Below are 17,159 nucleotides of genomic sequence, written 5' to 3'. Positions count from 1 at the left end.
TACGTCGGAGATCCGTTCCTACCAGACCGACGTAAGGCGATTTTCGATGCAATTCAGAATTACCATAGCCTAAGTTACTTACCTAACCTAAAACACCCTAAAGTCATATGTATATATCAAACAGAACTAGGCCATAGGAAAATGAAAGGGAGAACATAATTACTGTATAGTACAGAAAAATGACAAAAATGAAACTGTAATAAAAAAAAACAAACATAAAAATGAGAACAATCCCCAAAATGACAAATGAAACTGTACTTTCTGTACAGGTGATTAAAAAAAAAAAAAATGAAAACAATTCTTTATCTTTTATCCTGTGGTTGGCTTGCACACTGGAAGGGGCGTTGCAAGGAGGGAGAGAAGACTGACGTAATGGAAGGAGGAGGCAGGAGAGTCAGGACAGGCTGCAGAAGGTGCAGGAGATACTGCAGGTGCAACTGAAGAAGATGCAGAGGCTGGAAGAAGAACTGAAGAGACAGTTGAGGTACCAGCACCTGCTGCAGGCCTCTCTACCTTCGTGAAAAAACGTTCCAGGCTAGTCTGGAATGATACCATCCTCTTCTCCTCATATATCTTCCTGTAACACTGCAGGCAATCCATAACCCCTCGGAAGACCTTTGTGTACCTAGCAGTGTTGGGATCCTCAGCCTCAAACTTGGCCAGCCCATCCTCAATGAGGGCAAAACCTTCTACCAAGCCCTTGGTGAATCTCCTGGGTTCAGGGGGTTGGAACCGTTTCCTCCTCCTCAATCAGCTGCTTCTCTAACTGAATGAGGTCTTGAATTAACATGAGGCTAATTGGGATACGGAGTTGATGCTGGTCTCCCAGCCAAAGAACAAGAAGCCTTTCCATTTCAATCATGAGCCTACTACGTTCTTTTGTAATCATAGTTGATTTCATTGGCCCCAATCCTTTCACGTGTTCAAGGATGTGAACTTTATCCTTGATAATAGTCCTGACTGTGGTACGACTTAAGTTCAATGCGTGGTCGATGTTCGTTGGCGTTTCTCCCTTTTTTGCCCTTTTAATAATGTCTAATTTCACTTCTAATGTAATGGCTTTCCTTTTCTTAGACACACTGCCATCGGAAGAGTCTGCCTTATGTTTGGGAGCCATATTGAAAGGTAAAAAGTCACAAAAAAACACAAACACAAAAATAGGAGAACGGATGCAAACAAAGGATGCGATACCCAAAGAGTGTATGCTGGGACCCAAGCGATGCCACCTCTCCCAAACAAATGGCACATAACGGTGTATTCTTCCACCGCACTCACAAACAAGTTCGCCCGTGATGTTTGAATTTTACATTGCGCTGCTTCAAGTCAAAATTTATTTTTTAAATTATTTATGGAATTATCGCCATAAAGTCGAAACGACGCAGGTCGAGGACCCCTGTAATTCATTAAGTATAGCGGAAGTACAGTACTCCAAAAACTATGTAACGCATTTTCACAATAATGACTGAAGTATCTCACTTCATGCATACATTGCCACGCGAGCTGTCAAATTTGGTTGCCTAACTGTTGTTCACAGTTTACTGTATTCTTTCGTTTTTTTGCATTTATTATTTTCTTTCACCTTTTTAGTCTTGACAAAGCTAGACAGTGTGCTACTGAAACTAGTCAACGTTCTTGTACATATATTAAACCGATGGTCTTATAATCAGAATAAGTTTTTGTGTCTATTTCAATAATGAAAGACATTTATTTAATCTATTATTAGATTAAATACTTCTTTACAACAGCTATTTTCTGCTTTTGATGACATATTTCTCTTTACTTTCCATTATAAATAATTGCATATTTATTAATTTTAATCCTAATCTATAATTTAAATTCATTTTAAGTTTATTTTCTCTCTCTCTCTCTCTCTCTCTCTCTTTCAGGTGTGTGCACTTCAGTCTGCCAAATATATGGGTGGACTTACATCTAGTCAGTTAGTTGCACATTTGCACAGGGAAGTTTTAAACAGTTTGTATGAGGTAAGTTGTAAGTACCTTTTACGTGTGGCAGATTTATTTTTGATTTTTTAAATTTGATTTGATTTGATTTTTTAAATTAAATTACACATAAAACATGTAATTTAATTACCAATAAAACTTCAAGAAAACATTTCATGGACAGCTAAGAAACTGTTATTGTTTATCAAAAATCAGAAATTGTGCCCAAGAAATTTATAATCCCTAAAATAAACTGAAAGAGCAGTTATGGAATTAAAAACTTAATAGTGAATCTTTTTGTGACTTCCACTCAGAGCCGCCATAGCGCAGTTGGTTTCAATGATGCTCTTTGATTGGAAAGACATGGATTCGAATCCTGTCTGGGATTGAAAGAACCTTTATCAGGGCTTTGATTTCATACAGAAGTTGCAGAGATTTTTCTCCCAGAAAGTTAGGTTTTTCATCCCAAAAGCAGGAGGTCATCTAGGATCTGTAAAACCTCACAGAAATTTTGTTGTATCATGTTCATTTTTACAAGTTTTGTCTGTAGGAAAAAAAAAAAAAAAATATATATATATATATATATAAGGAATTATCAATATTTATAAAATTACTAAATTCTTTTGTATGTAATAACTTTATTATAAAACTTTGTGTTATTCAAATTGGTGTTGGGTGAGTTGTGATGTCAGAATATCTCATGGCTAATGTGACTCCAAAATGGGAATCTCGAGAGATCCCCGCATGCACACTAGATGTGAGAATTGAGATATAAAAGCTCTCATTTCAGGAAGGCAGTGTCTCACATGAGGAGATCTGCACATGTCGTCACTGAAAGCTTGGCTGTGAGGAAAAAAGGTTCATCGGCAAGAAGGATATTTTGACAAATAGGCAATTGCACTTAGCCAAGGTCATACATGTTGCCCAGGAAGGAAACTCTGAGTGAGGATAAAAGGAAATTGGCAACCAAGTAATTGGCAGGAAGGACGAAACACAGATAGACAAGAAGAAGAAAAGGAGCATTATCGCTTGGACAAGGAAATAAACAAATAAGAACTGTCTTGCAAGAATGAATTCTATGGACATTAACTCATTGCAAGTACTTAGGAGAATGTATAATAGATTCTGATTAATGCAAGTAATATGTTCTTGTTCATTATTCAGTAATCTTAATGTAATCATGTTTATGGTACCTCAAATTAGTATCTAAAATAAGAGTCAGCAGAATGTTATGTATATGTATAGTGAACCTTAATTAATATTATTTGAGCTCATTCTTGTCATGCCTAAGTATTTATAAGTAGAATTGTTTTGTAAATTGTACTAGACTTTAGATGGGATATGAGAAAGAATTGTGAGGAATTTAGGAAAATTAAGATCGAGATAGATTCTCATGGAATTGTGCATGACTGCTTGTTTTGTACCTGTGTTTAGAGTTAGATTAAACATTCTAAAAAGCTTTACAGGCTTCATTAAATTTTGTGAAACAACACAGTGAGGCTGGGTGTCAATGCACTAATCCTAAAACTACAAACCTGGAAGTATCTGAACAATGAAGGGTAAATTTAAATTATGCTTGTTAATAAGTTTAAGCCATGACTGACACAAGAGTAATAGTCAGAGGTAAAGGGGAATAACATTTATTTTATCTCTGTTTAAGACTATCACAAATTCATACTCATAAAAATTTAAGTGGCGCAGTCAATAAACAAATAAGTTAAATACAGAGTGTGAATGAGAGTAAAAAAAACATAGGATAATCTTTTATTATCTTATGTTTTTTTTATTTGAAAAAAATCTGTGCCATTTGTTATAAGGGTTGTAACAAATGGCACAGATAAAATAGATATAACAAAAATGATGCAAATAAAATAGATATACCAGATCAAAGCCAGATAACTGGGAGGAGACCTATGCATCATTTTTAACGAATACAGAGAAGTGACTGGGGCTTTTGACCAAATGTCCAGTCCTCAGCTTCATGTGGTATGCCTCATTAGTAGGTATCCACTGGGTACTGAATGAACAAGAATGGAAATTGGGACTTAGCCAATTGAGACATATTTCTTAGCCACCAAATTGCACTCTCTGTTGGCTTAAACCAGAAATAAACATGATGAGATTTCATGCTGGATGGGGCATCAACCAGTTAAATAAAACTTGTGCTGTTTTAATCAAGGAACTAGGATGAAGAGTGAAAAATCAATTGCTGAAGCAAACCCAGTGTCAGAAGAATTGAAGATAGGAACCATCAATATAAGGAATATAAATGGAGAGGAAATCAAACTTGCAGAAAAACTGGAAAAAGTACTACTTGGATGGAATTGGTGTTACTGAGATAATGTAGATTAAAACAGGTGAGATCCTGATAAATAAATATAGGATGTTATGTTTGGACAGTAATGATCAAGGAAAGAAGGAGTAGCAATAGCATTCAACACCAAACATGATGATAAACTTTTTGGTTGCAAGAAAATTTCAAGTACAGTTATGTGATCAAACTTGAAAGTGAGGAAATGACAATGAAACTTTTTTGTGCCTATGGTTCCACAGCCCATTTTCCTAAGGAAGAAGTGGAGGAATTTGTTGAGTCATTGGAACAGGCAGCTGATATAAACAGAAAAGCTATTCCTAGTTGGAGATCTGAACAGCAGCATAGGAAACGATTCCCACCAGACAAATAGAAAAATTTTGGGAAAATTTGGAGAAAAGGGCATTCCTAATAATAATGCTAAATACCTACTGAATTTCTGAAATACTGAAAAAGATGTGCAGAAGTTCACATGGAGAGAAGACACAAGAAATATGAAAAGCCTCAATGACCATGTTTTTGTTATAGTGATATCTTTTTGTTAGTTGAGGATACAAGAGTATACAGAGGATTTGACATTGGAAATGATGATCACTTAGTTTTAAATAGGATAAAAATGAATATCACATAGAAAAGAACAATATATAAGAAAGTTAAAATGAATTAAAGTTGAATAGCTTTCACAGGTGAACTGTAGACTCAATTATACAAACATTATTCAAGAAAAAAAATTGCACAAGTTATGAAACAGACTTTGGAGTCTCACTGACAAACTCTAAAGAAAACATTGATTGATTCAGCCAGAGGCATGTGGTAAAGTTATCTATAAGGATAGAAAAATAAGAATGCCATGGTGAGTACAAGAATTAAAGAAGCAATTGTGGAAAAGAAGAAAACATACCAAAACTTCCCAGCAAATAATCATCAGGCGCACTGAAACAATACAGATAAACGTGTAAAGCTAAATTATATAAATCAAGTGGCTATTAAATCCAGCGTTATTTCAAATTAGTAAATGTGTAAAGTAAATTAACCTAGTAAATATGTAATGCTATGCAAAAAAAGTAGCAAAACAATGTCATGGAAAGACTGGTAAGAATATAGAAAATAATATACCAAAGGCAGCAAAATGTTCTAGAAGCTGTTGAAAAAAAACCCTTAAAAATGGAGAGAGTATTGGAAAAGGAATCAGAGATGATAAAGGCAATATGAAAACTAAAGATAAAGATATTCTAAATGTCCACAGTAATTACTTTGAAAAACTGTTAAATGAAACAAGCAGTCAGTTGCAGAACAGTAGTCAAAATATTCATTGGTACATACCAATACTTGAGGTAGAAAAAGCTATCAAGAGCCTGAAATGTGGAAAGGCAGCTGGAGTAGATATTTGACCAGAAATGCTCAACTGAGGTATAAAAGTTTTACAGTGGCTATACTGCATGATTTAGAAGGCCAAATTCTAGATGATTGGAGTAGAGACCTCATAGTACCCATCTATAAAATGGGAAATAAAACTTAATGTGAGAATTATAGTGGAATTCTCTTACTACTAAGTGTTCCAAATGAGATTTATTCAAGTGTATTTGAGAAGATGCTAAAAATATTGTGCAAGAGAAACTTGAAGAAGAACAAGCTGTGTTTTAAGCTAAATAGAGGTTGTAAAGATATGAGCATTTTGAGAAAATTAGGAGAGTTGAACAGATGGCATCAATAGAAGAATCTTACTAAAATTGAAGATATTAGGGAGGTGGGGTGCTTAAGGGTCAAAGCTGTATAACTGAGAGGAGACCTCCACATAGCCTTTAAAGGAATGCAGAGAACCGACCAGGGCTTCTTACCTAATGTTCAATCCTCACCTTCTCGTGGTGCACACCGTTGGGTATCTACCTGGATACTGAACGAATGAGGATGGGCTGGCAATTTGGGATTTAGCCAACCAAATTGTATTATTATAGGCTTAAACTAATATATAAAATGATGGTACAACATGACAAAATTTCATGTCGGCTGGGGCATCGCCCAGTTAAACAAGGTCCCCGTTGTTTTCACCAGGGAACCAGGGCGAACAGCGAAAAGTCACCCACTGGAACAAATCTGAAAGCACATCCCAACTCAACATCACTAGAGTTAAAGATTGGTACTATCAACATAACAAGCCTGAATGCAAAGAAATTGAGCTAGCTGAAGAATTAGATAAGAACCAGATCGATATAATAGGGGTGACTGAAACAAAAAAGACAAAAATTGGTGAGATCTTTCTGAGCAAAAAATACAAAATGTTATATTCAGGAAATGACAATCAAGGAAAAGAAGGAGTAGCCATAGTATTCAACACAAAATATGAGGCTAATCTTCTTGAATGGCAGGCAGTCTCAAGTAGAGTGATGTGGGCAAATATCAGAATGGGAAATTGGACAATGAGACTTATTTGTGCCTATGGTCCCACAGAAGGTTCTACTAAGGTAGAAGTGGAGGAATATTTTGATGCTTTAGAAAAAGCAACTGACATAATGAAAAAGGTAAAGTTGGTCCTTGTTGGGGATCTAAATAGCAGAGTAGGAAATGATTGTATGACATACAAAAATATGTCATACAATCATTGTATGAATATAAGAAAATTTGGAGAAAAGAGCAAAGCTAATAATAATGGCAAATACCTGTTGGATTTCTGCTCAGGACATGGACTGGTTATTACTAACACCATGTTCCAACATAAAAATGTGCACAAATTCACATGGAGTGAAGAAGCAAGGAATAAGAAAAGTCTCATTGACTATGTTATTGTTGATAGTGATGTTTTCACCCTGGTGCAGGATACCAGAGTGTACAGAGGATTTGAAATTGGAAGCAATCACTATTTAGTCTTGAGCAGGATAAAATTGAATTACATATTGAAAAGAATAACATGTAAGAAAGTTTTAAAGCGAATAAAAGTTGAGCAGCTCTCAGATGTGAACTGTAGACTAAAATAAACAAAGATTATTGAAGAAAAAATGAAAGAGTTTGAGAACAGGAACCAAACCTTGGAGATTCAGTTGCAAGCCTTGAATAAAACCTTGATTGATTCAGTTCCAAGCCTTGAAGATAACCTTGAATGATTCAGCCAGAGAGACGTGTGGTGAGGTTGTCTGCAAGGATAGAAAAATCAGAACTCCATGGTGGACACAGGAAGTTAAAGAGGCAGTGAAGGAAAAGAAGAAAGCATATCAAAAGTTCCTGGCAAATAAGTCAGCTTTTGCTCTTAGAGAATACAGAGACAAATGTAAGAAAGCGAAACACTGTGTAAAACTAGCTCAACAAAAGTCATGGGAGGACTTTGGCAAAAACGTTGAAAATAAATATCAAGAAGGTGGTAAGATATTCTGGAGGTTGTTGAAGAAGCTTAGAAATGGAAGAAAGAGTACTGTAAAAGGGCTTAGATATGATAAAGGTGACATGAAAACAGGAGAAAAGGATATCCTTGAAGTATGGAGTAATTACTTCAAAAAATTGCTAAATGAAATAAACAGTGATAGCACAGTGGTATACCTATAAGAATACATATCCATACTTGAAGTAGAAAAACCCATCAAAGGCTTGAAATGTGGAATGACTGCAGGAGTAGATGATATTCGACCAAAAATGCTGAAGTATGGTGGTATAAAAGTCTTACAGTGGCTGCACTGCATAGTTCAGAAAGCCTGGACAGAGGGACGAATTCCTGATGATTGGAGTAGAGCTCTAATGGGAAATAAAACTGAATGTGAGCATTGTAGAGTTATTTCCCCACTGAATGTTCCTGGCAAGATCTATGCAAGTATACTTGAGAAACGGTTGAGAAGAATTGTGGAAGAAAAGCTTGGTGAAGAACAAGCTGGATTCGGGCCAAATAGAGGCTGTCAGGATCAGATCTTCACTTTACGACAGATGGTCGAGAAAGCATGGGAATATAACAAAGATCTGTATTTAAGTTTTGTCGATCTGGAAAAGGCATATGACAAGGTGCCAAGAGAGAGGCTATTCAATACGCCACAGTTATATGGTGTCAATGGGGCATTATATCAAGCAATACTTAGTCTTTATTTGAGTTGTAAGTCAGCAGTTAGAATTGAAAGAAGTACAGGAAGATGGTTTACTGTTAAATCTGGTGTGAGACAAGGATGTACATTATCCCCTCTGTTATTCATTATCTATATTGATCACATTATGAAGGAAAGTGGTATTAAACATTATCAGAATTGGAGATGTTAATATCAGCTCTTTGGTTTATGCGGACAATATTATACTTCTAAATAAATCCGCTACAAGTTTGCAAGATTCCCTGACTAAAATGAATAACTGTTGTAATAGATATGGTATGAAGGTCAGCATTAAAAAGACAAAGACAATGAAAATAGGTAGAATTGTTGAAAATATCAACTGTGTTGTGAACGGGGAACCTGTGGAACAAGTAAAACATTTCAGCTACTTAGGCACGATTTTTAGTGAAGACAGTAAATTAAATATGGAAATAGCCAACACAATCAACAAAGCTGGTATGGTAGGCAGTCAATTGAATAAATTCATATGGAATAAGAGAGAAATTAGTCAGAACACTAAATTAGCTGTATACAATACAGTGTTTAAACCATTTTTAACTTATGGATCTGAGAGCTTGGTCAGAAGTAAAACACTTAACCAAAGACTAGAGACCGCAGATATGAGACTCCTGAGAAAGATTTGAGGTGTGAACAGATGGCATCAATGGCAATATCATATTAAAAACGAGGATATTAGGAAAGAACTTGACATTGTCAGCATCCAGGAATGCATTAGCAGACCTAATCTCAGGTGGTACGGTCACTTAAACAGAATGGGCGAGGAAAGATTAGCAAAACAAGCGTTCTCTGCCAGGTTGGCTGGAAAATGACCCAGAGGAAGACCAAGATATAGGTGGATTGATACGGTACAAATTGCCTTAGACGATAGAAATATAAGATCTGATAATGATAATATTGGAGTTTTGACAAGTAATAGACTGATTTGGAGGAAAATTGTAGATAAGAAGTTAGTAATTATGTAAATTTTTCATGTAGTACTATCATATCCTGTACACCCCTTGAGGGTACATGTCAGGAATTTGATGATGATGATATTTTTTTTTGGCTGACAGTCATTTCCTACTCTGCTTATTTAGATCCCCAACAAGGACCAACTTTTCCTTTTTCATTATGTCAGTTGCTTTTTCTAAAGCATCAAAAAATTTCTCCACTTCTACCTTAGTAGAACCTTCTGTGGGACCATAGGCACAAATAAGTCTCATTGTCCAATTCCCCATTCTGATAATTGCCCACATCACTCTACTTGAGACTGCTTGCCATTCAAGAAGATTAGCCTTATATTTTGTGTTGAATACTATGGCTACTTCATCTTTTCCTTGATTGTCATTTCCTGAATATAACATTTTGTATTTTTTTGCTCAGAAAGATCTCACCAGTTTTTGTCTTTTTTGTTTCAGTCACCCCTATTATGTCGATCTGGTACTTATCTAATTCTTCAGCTACTTCCATTTCTTTGCATTCAGGCTTGTTATGTTGATAGTACCGATCTTTAACTCTGGTGATGTTGAGTTGGAGTGTGCTTTCAGATTTGTTCCAGTAGCTGACTTTTCCCCCTGGTTCCCTGGCGAAAACAAGGGGGGACCCAGGCAACGCCCCAGCTGGCATGAAATTTTGTCATGTTGTACCATCATTTTGTATATTAATTTAAGCCAATAAGAATACAATTTGGTCTGCTAAATCCCAAATTGCTAGTCCATTCTCGTTCGTTCAGTATCCAGGTAGATACCTAATAGGGTGCACCACGAGAAGGTGAGGATTGGACATTAGGTCAGAAGCCCTGCTGAGTTCTCCGCATTTCTTTAAAGGCTACATGGATGTCTCCTCTCTGTTATAAAGCTTTGACCCTTAAGCACCCCAGAGTTGTAAGTCAGCAATTGCAATTGAAGGAAGTACAGGAAGATGGTTTAATGTTAAATTTGTTGTGAGACAAGGATGTACATTATCCACTCTGTTATTCATTATCTATATGGATCGCATTATGAAGGAAAGTTGTATTAAACACGATATCAAAATTGGAGATGTTAATGTCAGCTTTTTGCTTTATGAGGACGTTATATTTCTAAATAAATCTGCTACGAGTCTGCAAGATTCCCTGACTAAATTGAATAACTGTTGTAATAGATATGGTATGAAGTTCAGCAATAAAAAGACAAAGACAATGAATATAGGCAGAATCATTGAAATTGTCAACTGTGTTGTGAACGGAGAACCTATGGAACATAAAACATTTCAGCTAATTAGGCATGATTTTTAGTGAAGATGGTAAATTAAATATGGAAATAGACAACAGAGTCAACAAAGCTTGTATGGTAGGTTAGGAAGTCAATTAAATAAATTCATATGGAATTAGAGAGAAATTAGTTGGAACACTAAATTAGTTTACACAAGACAGTGTTCAAAACAGTTTTAACTTATAGATCTGAGAGCTGCGCCAGAAGTAAAACACTTGACCAAAGACTAGAGATTGCTGTCCTCAGAAATGTAGTGTCTGTAAAATGTAAGCAAGGGCACATTGAGTAATTTTTCTCTCAAAGAAGAGTTGTTTTGGAGTTCAAGCAGCTCCATTTGTACTGAGCCTGGCATATCGGCAGCATTGACACTGAATGACATTGAAAATAAATCTAAAGAAGAATGTTGGTTACGAAAATCACTAAATCTCTCTTTGAACTCACTTCGCAACACAGCTAATTTTTTAGGGTATTCATCAAGAGATGAACAGTTGGACTTAGCGAGAAGCTGAAAATGAGTTAAGTCTTTTTTTGCGTGTTGTGCCTCCCAAAGTTTGAGCTTGGCCTCAAAAGCATTGATGTGATGTACCAGTTGATCTTTGGATTGTATCCGCTATTTAGGTCATTCGTATTGCAGCGAGATGTCAGTCACAAAGACGAAGTCTGTCATCCACTTCGGATCATTAAATTCCACCATCGGATTACCTTTGGTGGGAAAGAACAAATTTGCTGTATTTCGCTCCTTAAGTCAAAGACTCTTTTAAGAATCTTCCCTCTGCTCAACCAATGCACATCACTGTAATGAACCACATTGCTGTGATCCACTTTGTACTGTTGGGTCAAAAACTCTTGGAATTGACTATGATTCAGTAATCATGCCCTAATAATGTTGACCATTATTAGGGTATGATTACTGAATCATGCCCTAATAATGGTCACAATAACTTTCATGACATTCTCAAATCCAATAGTTTTCGCTCACAAATTCTCTTGGTGGATTAAACAGTGGTAATGGATGAAATCTTTTCCTTTTAGTTCCAGTTCTTTCTGTAGCAGTGCAACAAACCATTTGTTCTTTCCCACCATAGCAGGGGCACCATCAGTTACCACACCCTCGAGGTTGGTTAAGCTGAGGTTGAAACGCTGGAGCATTTTCTTGGTGGCTTCAAGAATATCAGTGCCTTTCGTTGTTCTCTACATAGGTATGAGCGCTAGCAGTTCTTCTGTCACATTGTCAATTGTTGATCAGTGCCACGAACAAAGATAGCTAGTTGTGCTGTATCCTTCACATATGTGCTCTCATCTAAAGCAAGTGAATATGACATAAATTCGGACGACCGTTTTTTTAAAGTTCCTTCAATATCAATGGCAAGTTCTTCGATACGTCGTGCTACAGTTATTACCCCAGGCAAACTTGGTTTTTTAAACATTTCCTTATTATTTGGGCACAGAATATTCCCAGCAGCGATGAGACAATCTTTCACAAACTTGCCGTCCAAGAAGGCTTTTGATTTTTTAGCAATTTTTTCAGCTATTACATTACTTATTTTGATGCACGCTTTGCTCTCTTCCCTCTGCCTTTTAAACATACCCTGCTGGCATTTTAAATCAATTTGAAGATGGTAGATTTTGTCCACACGAAGCTGCCCTTGAAGTGATTGAAATTGGACTCATGCTTTGTCTCATAGTGTCATTTTATATTGCATTCTTTTGACACTGACTCACGACAAATTAAATAGACTGGCATATCATCGATCAGCACGAAAAAGTACAAATTGGTTCACTTTTCATTAAAAACCCCGACAAGAATCGCTTGATATGCTTTTTACTCATAGACACCATAATGATGGAAGGTGAGCCCAAAAAATGATCCAAAATGGCCGTGTAACAGTTATTATCCACTGAATATGTCTCACTGATGAAAAAAGTCTGCCAATATAAAACCACAATAGGTTATGGCTGACATGACGAACCTGCGTGTGCTTATAGACAGATATCACACTGTTCACGACTTTATGTAAAGAAATGCACAGCATTCCTTGTGAATTTGGAAAGCATCTTACAATTCTAAATACCGCAGTATAGCTTAGTGGCCCATGTGCTTCATTGAAATTATTTTTTATTTAATTGCGTTTTAATGTTAAGTAGTTATTTTTTCAAAATGGCCGGCGGATCACGGCAAAGAGCTCCACGGGCCACACGTGGTCCACGGCCGTGCATTGAAGACCCCTGCTCTAGAGTGTGCAGCATGGTTTTGTAAAAGGTAGGTCCTGCATTAGTAATTCGCTCATATTTTATAATAGAGTAACAGCAGAATGAGATAAGGAAAATGGCTATACCATAATACTTCTAGACTTTGCAAAGCCATTTGACATAGTACTGCATGGAAAACTATTACAGAAGTTGGAACAGATCACAATGGATATGAAGGTATCATGGATGGGGGATGACTGATAGATAGACAGACACCAAGAGTAGCACATGGTGGAATGAATCTAGAAGAATAGAGGTGGATTGTGAAGTTTCTCAAGGCCCTATACTAGGCCACTACTCTTTAATTGTATATTAATGATATAGAGAAATGATTTAAGCTGGGGAGATATTCACTTCTTTGCTGATGATGCGAAATTCAAGAGGCCAACAGTTGATTGCGGTGATGTAGATATCATGCAGGTTGATTTAAATAAATTGGCATTGTGGGCAAATGTAATGATTGTTAATTTAATCTTGCAAAAGGTAAGGTTATGCATTTTGGGTTGAAAGGATTACCTACTGTTTATCACATTGATGATACTGGATTACAGGAAATTGAAGAAGCTAGAGATTTGGGAATAATGGTAGACAGAGAGTTGAAGGTAGAGGGCATATTGCAAGTTAGTCAATTAGCTCAATGAATTACTAAGATATTGAAAAACACACTAACAAGTAAAGATAGGCAGGTTATTTTTCCTTTTTATAAGGCTATGATTTTGTCACATCTTTACTGTGCACAGATTTGGTCACCTGAATTTCTTGGGAAGCAAGTTGTGGTGGAGAGGAGCTAGAGACAAGTGACTAAGCTAATATGTCTGTGGAATGCTACTTATGAGGATGGATTGAAGGTTTGTGAGTTACAAAATTTAGTTGATATGCAGATAATAGAGAACATGATAAAAACCTATAAGTTACTAAAGGAGTTCTATAAGATTGGCAGAAAAGACATTTTTAGTACATGATGCATTGGAGATAGAGAGAGCTAGTGGTCACCCCTTCGAATTGTGTAAGAATGTGGTTAGTAAAGATGTGTGGGCTAGATGTTTTGCTTAGAGAGTGGTGAATGAATGAAATGGATTGCCAGAGGTGGTTGTAAGTACACTGAAGGTGAGTGTGTTTAAGGAGAGACACTATAGGTATGAGTCTTCTGACTCAATGGAGATACCCATATAATAGTAGTAGTGATAATAATAATATATTCTGCTGTCACGTTGTGCCCATGCTGTTATATAATGAAAATGGATATACCGTTATAATGGCTATTCATCTGTGGCTTGTGAAGAAGAGACTTATGCACTTTGAAATAATGTATTATCATAGAAAACTGTCAGTGTCCTGTCTGTTCATGATATTGGGAAAAGAGAGCATCATCTAAATTATATCATTCTGCAGGCAATGTTATCACAGGAAGACCAGGAAACTAACACCAAGAAATCAGTGAATGCTTGAAAGGCTGGGATAAAAATCTCAACAGTTTCCTGTTTAAATAATCAGTCACAGTTTGGAGAATGTACATTGGGTACAGGTTAGTAGTAGGTGACTACATAAAGAGCTATGCAGTCTGTGTGGCCACAAAGCCACACACAAGTGCAGGCCATACGAGTGCATCCAGCAGTGGTACTTGCAGAAATTATCACTGTGACGGAAGAGCGATCTGAAATATCCAACTCATCACAAATAGAGAAGATGCCCAAAATGATGGAAAGTGTAATCATTGCAAATGAAGGATCCAGATGCTCTTGAGGCCTGTGCAATTTAGGTCTTTCTAAAGTATGTTGCTGGTTCAGTACTTATTTTGAGGTATAATTGTAATATGTTAAGAGAAAGATTTTGCACTATTATTAGAGTAAGCTGAAAAGTAGTGAGAAGTCAGTGGCTTCAATTTCTTCCTTTCATGAATCTGAGCCAAGCATTTCGCCAGTCTGCCTCTGTTTCGTCAACCCTTTGGTCTGTAATTTATCATATTCCTGATATCTGATTTAATTCCTTCAATGTCTTCATTTTGCTTTTTTATCTGTATTGTATAATGTAACCTGCTAGTCTCATATATTTCATTTCTGCTATGTGATTCTTTTCTTATTTCCTTCTGTTATTGTCCATGCTTTACTTCATTTTCATTTATAAAATAAATGAAATGACTGTTTTTAGAAAATATTATAAAATGTAATATTTTATAATATTATTTTTTTATAATATTTTTTAAAATTATAATTTTAAGAGGGTAAAATTGTTCCAATTTATAAGGGAGGTGATAAGACTAGGGCTTTGAATTATAAGCCGGTCTGTGTATATGCAGTTGTGGCCATGATAACCTATAGTTTTCAGGGCCATTAATATTAGTCAAAACAGTTTGGTCTAGAGTTCAGAATGGCTTCTCCCCATGGAAGATTCAGTACATTTTTGACTCATATGTGTCTACTCCTCAAAACTCTGAACCTGTACAGAGAGTTCCTATGTTGCTTGAATCACTGAACCAATTTTTAAGATTCTTAAGAAATATAACCTAGTACCCACATTTTTTTCCTATCAACAAACTCTTATTTTGGTTACCTTCCACTAAGAATAAACAGCCTCTTCTATCACTATCCAAACATCTACCAAGTTTCCTTGTAATTGCCATCTCTTTTATTGTGAACAAATAGAACATCCTATTTTCATACAGAACACCAATCCTGTATCGTCTGTAATAATACTGTAAGTCTAAGAAGTCTGGTTTAGCATATTGACACTGGTCACAGAATCTCCTGGCCTAATGCTCATTTACTCTGCTGGTGCTGCTGTAGATTTGAGTGTTTGTTCAAAGAGAGTGCCAGAGTGCTAAAACATCACCCAAATCTGATCCATAAATGACTGTCTTTCTTTAACTAAAATTTGAGAGTGTCTAAATTAGTTATAAGCAGTAAACCCCCCCCCCCCCCATCACGTCTCTGTGTACTATACTGTACTTAGTGTATGTCTCGTGTCATTAAAAATTAACAATCTTGTTCTGTCTTTTAAATTTCAGCTAACTGCAAACCATAAAAATGAGATCTCTCAGAGAGATAGAAGACAAAATCACAAGAGATAAGATATGCCATAAAAAAAGTTTAGGAGTAGAATCACTAAAAACAATTATCCAGGGAACTCAACTCAGATGGTTTTACCATGCTCATAAAATGAAAAATGAGAGATATCCAAAGAAAACCTGCAAGAGAAAAGACTCAAAGAAAAATCTAAACAGATATGGAGGAGGAACATGCAAAACACACTGAAAGATAGAAGAGTAGGATGGAAAGATGATAGAGATAAAAAGAATCAGCATATTCTTTGTAATACCTCTACATCGGGTAGAAGAAGATCTATCAAATCCCTCACCCTCACACACTTCTTCATTTCTATGTTATCTTAGTTAAATCATTCATAATGATTACTCATTTTGTGTTCATTAAGCTAAGCTATATATACAGTTCGTAATCTATAACAATATCGAACTGCATATTTCATTTTGTTAGCCTCCCTCCCTCCAAACCCAGATAATTATTATGCAATATTCAATGACTAAAATTACAAGCAGTAGTTATTTCTTTAAAATTACTCAAAATTTGAATTACCCAAAATTCAAAGAAAAAAAAAATCAAATCATAAAGACAAATAAAAGTAACTTGAGTAAAGAAAAGACATAAGGTGGGGAAAGAGAGTATTCTACAGCAACAAAAGCAGACATCATGAGATATCTGCTTAAAAAGAGCTACTACTACTTCCCTCAGCAGTTTGAGCATAAAAGAATGTAAATTTATAATTACTACTTCTTTTATTATAATGCTTATATTGTATTAGTTAGTCTGATATTAACTGCAAAATTAATTCACAATTAACTGGCCACTGTTTCAAGTTAATGCAAAACTTCTTCAGTTCCTGAAGATGACGAACAATTTTAAATATTTATCAATGGTTTTCATCAGTCAATAAAAGGAAACATCTCTTCATTTTCAGGAAAAGTTACAAGGTGCATACAAAAAGATTTAAAGTACTTCTAACATCATTATTTTACAAATTGAAAGATAATGAACAGTCAGTCATGTATATTGAGAATGTGTTTTCCTCTAAGTAAGGCATGGTGGCAGATGGCCAGTTTACAGTGAAGCTTGGCCATCTGTGTGGTGTGCAACTAGACAACTCTTTTGTTTTCTCCCTCAATTTCAACATTGGTTTCAACTGCTTTTTTTTTTTTTTTTTTTTTTTTTGCAGATTTCAAAACTTTTCCCACTTTGGCCCATGTACACTTTTCAGCAAAAACAAGGGATCTTGTATACCTCTGGGTGGTTATAAAACAGAATGCTGCCTTTAGAGGAATGTAGAAAGCTTTGTC

The 17,159-nt window shown here is 35.8% G+C and overlaps 1 protein-coding gene across 1 annotated transcript in view; it reads left to right on the top strand.

Annotated features, from left to right (window-relative positions):
* Nucleotides 1–17,159, top strand: part of LOC150099138 (tyrosine-protein phosphatase non-receptor type 13-like) — a 470,034-nt gene that overhangs the window by 32,748 nt on the left and 420,127 nt on the right. The window contains exon 6 of the mRNA XM_090403679.1: nt 1,887–1,982. Coding sequence (XP_090259805.1) covers nt 1,887–1,982 — 96 coding nt within the window. The remainder of the gene's footprint in view (nt 1–1,886; nt 1,983–17,159) is intronic.

Source organism: Typopeltis vanoorti, chromosome 14 (genome assembly GCF_054136105.1).
Source record: "Typopeltis vanoorti isolate ZY-2024b chromosome 14, IOZ_Tvanoo_1.0, whole genome shotgun sequence".
Taxonomy (NCBI): domain Eukaryota; kingdom Metazoa; phylum Arthropoda; class Arachnida; order Uropygi; family Thelyphonidae; genus Typopeltis; species Typopeltis vanoorti.
Note: the sequence above shows the minus strand (reverse complement) of the source record. Positions and strands in the feature narration are given on the sequence as shown.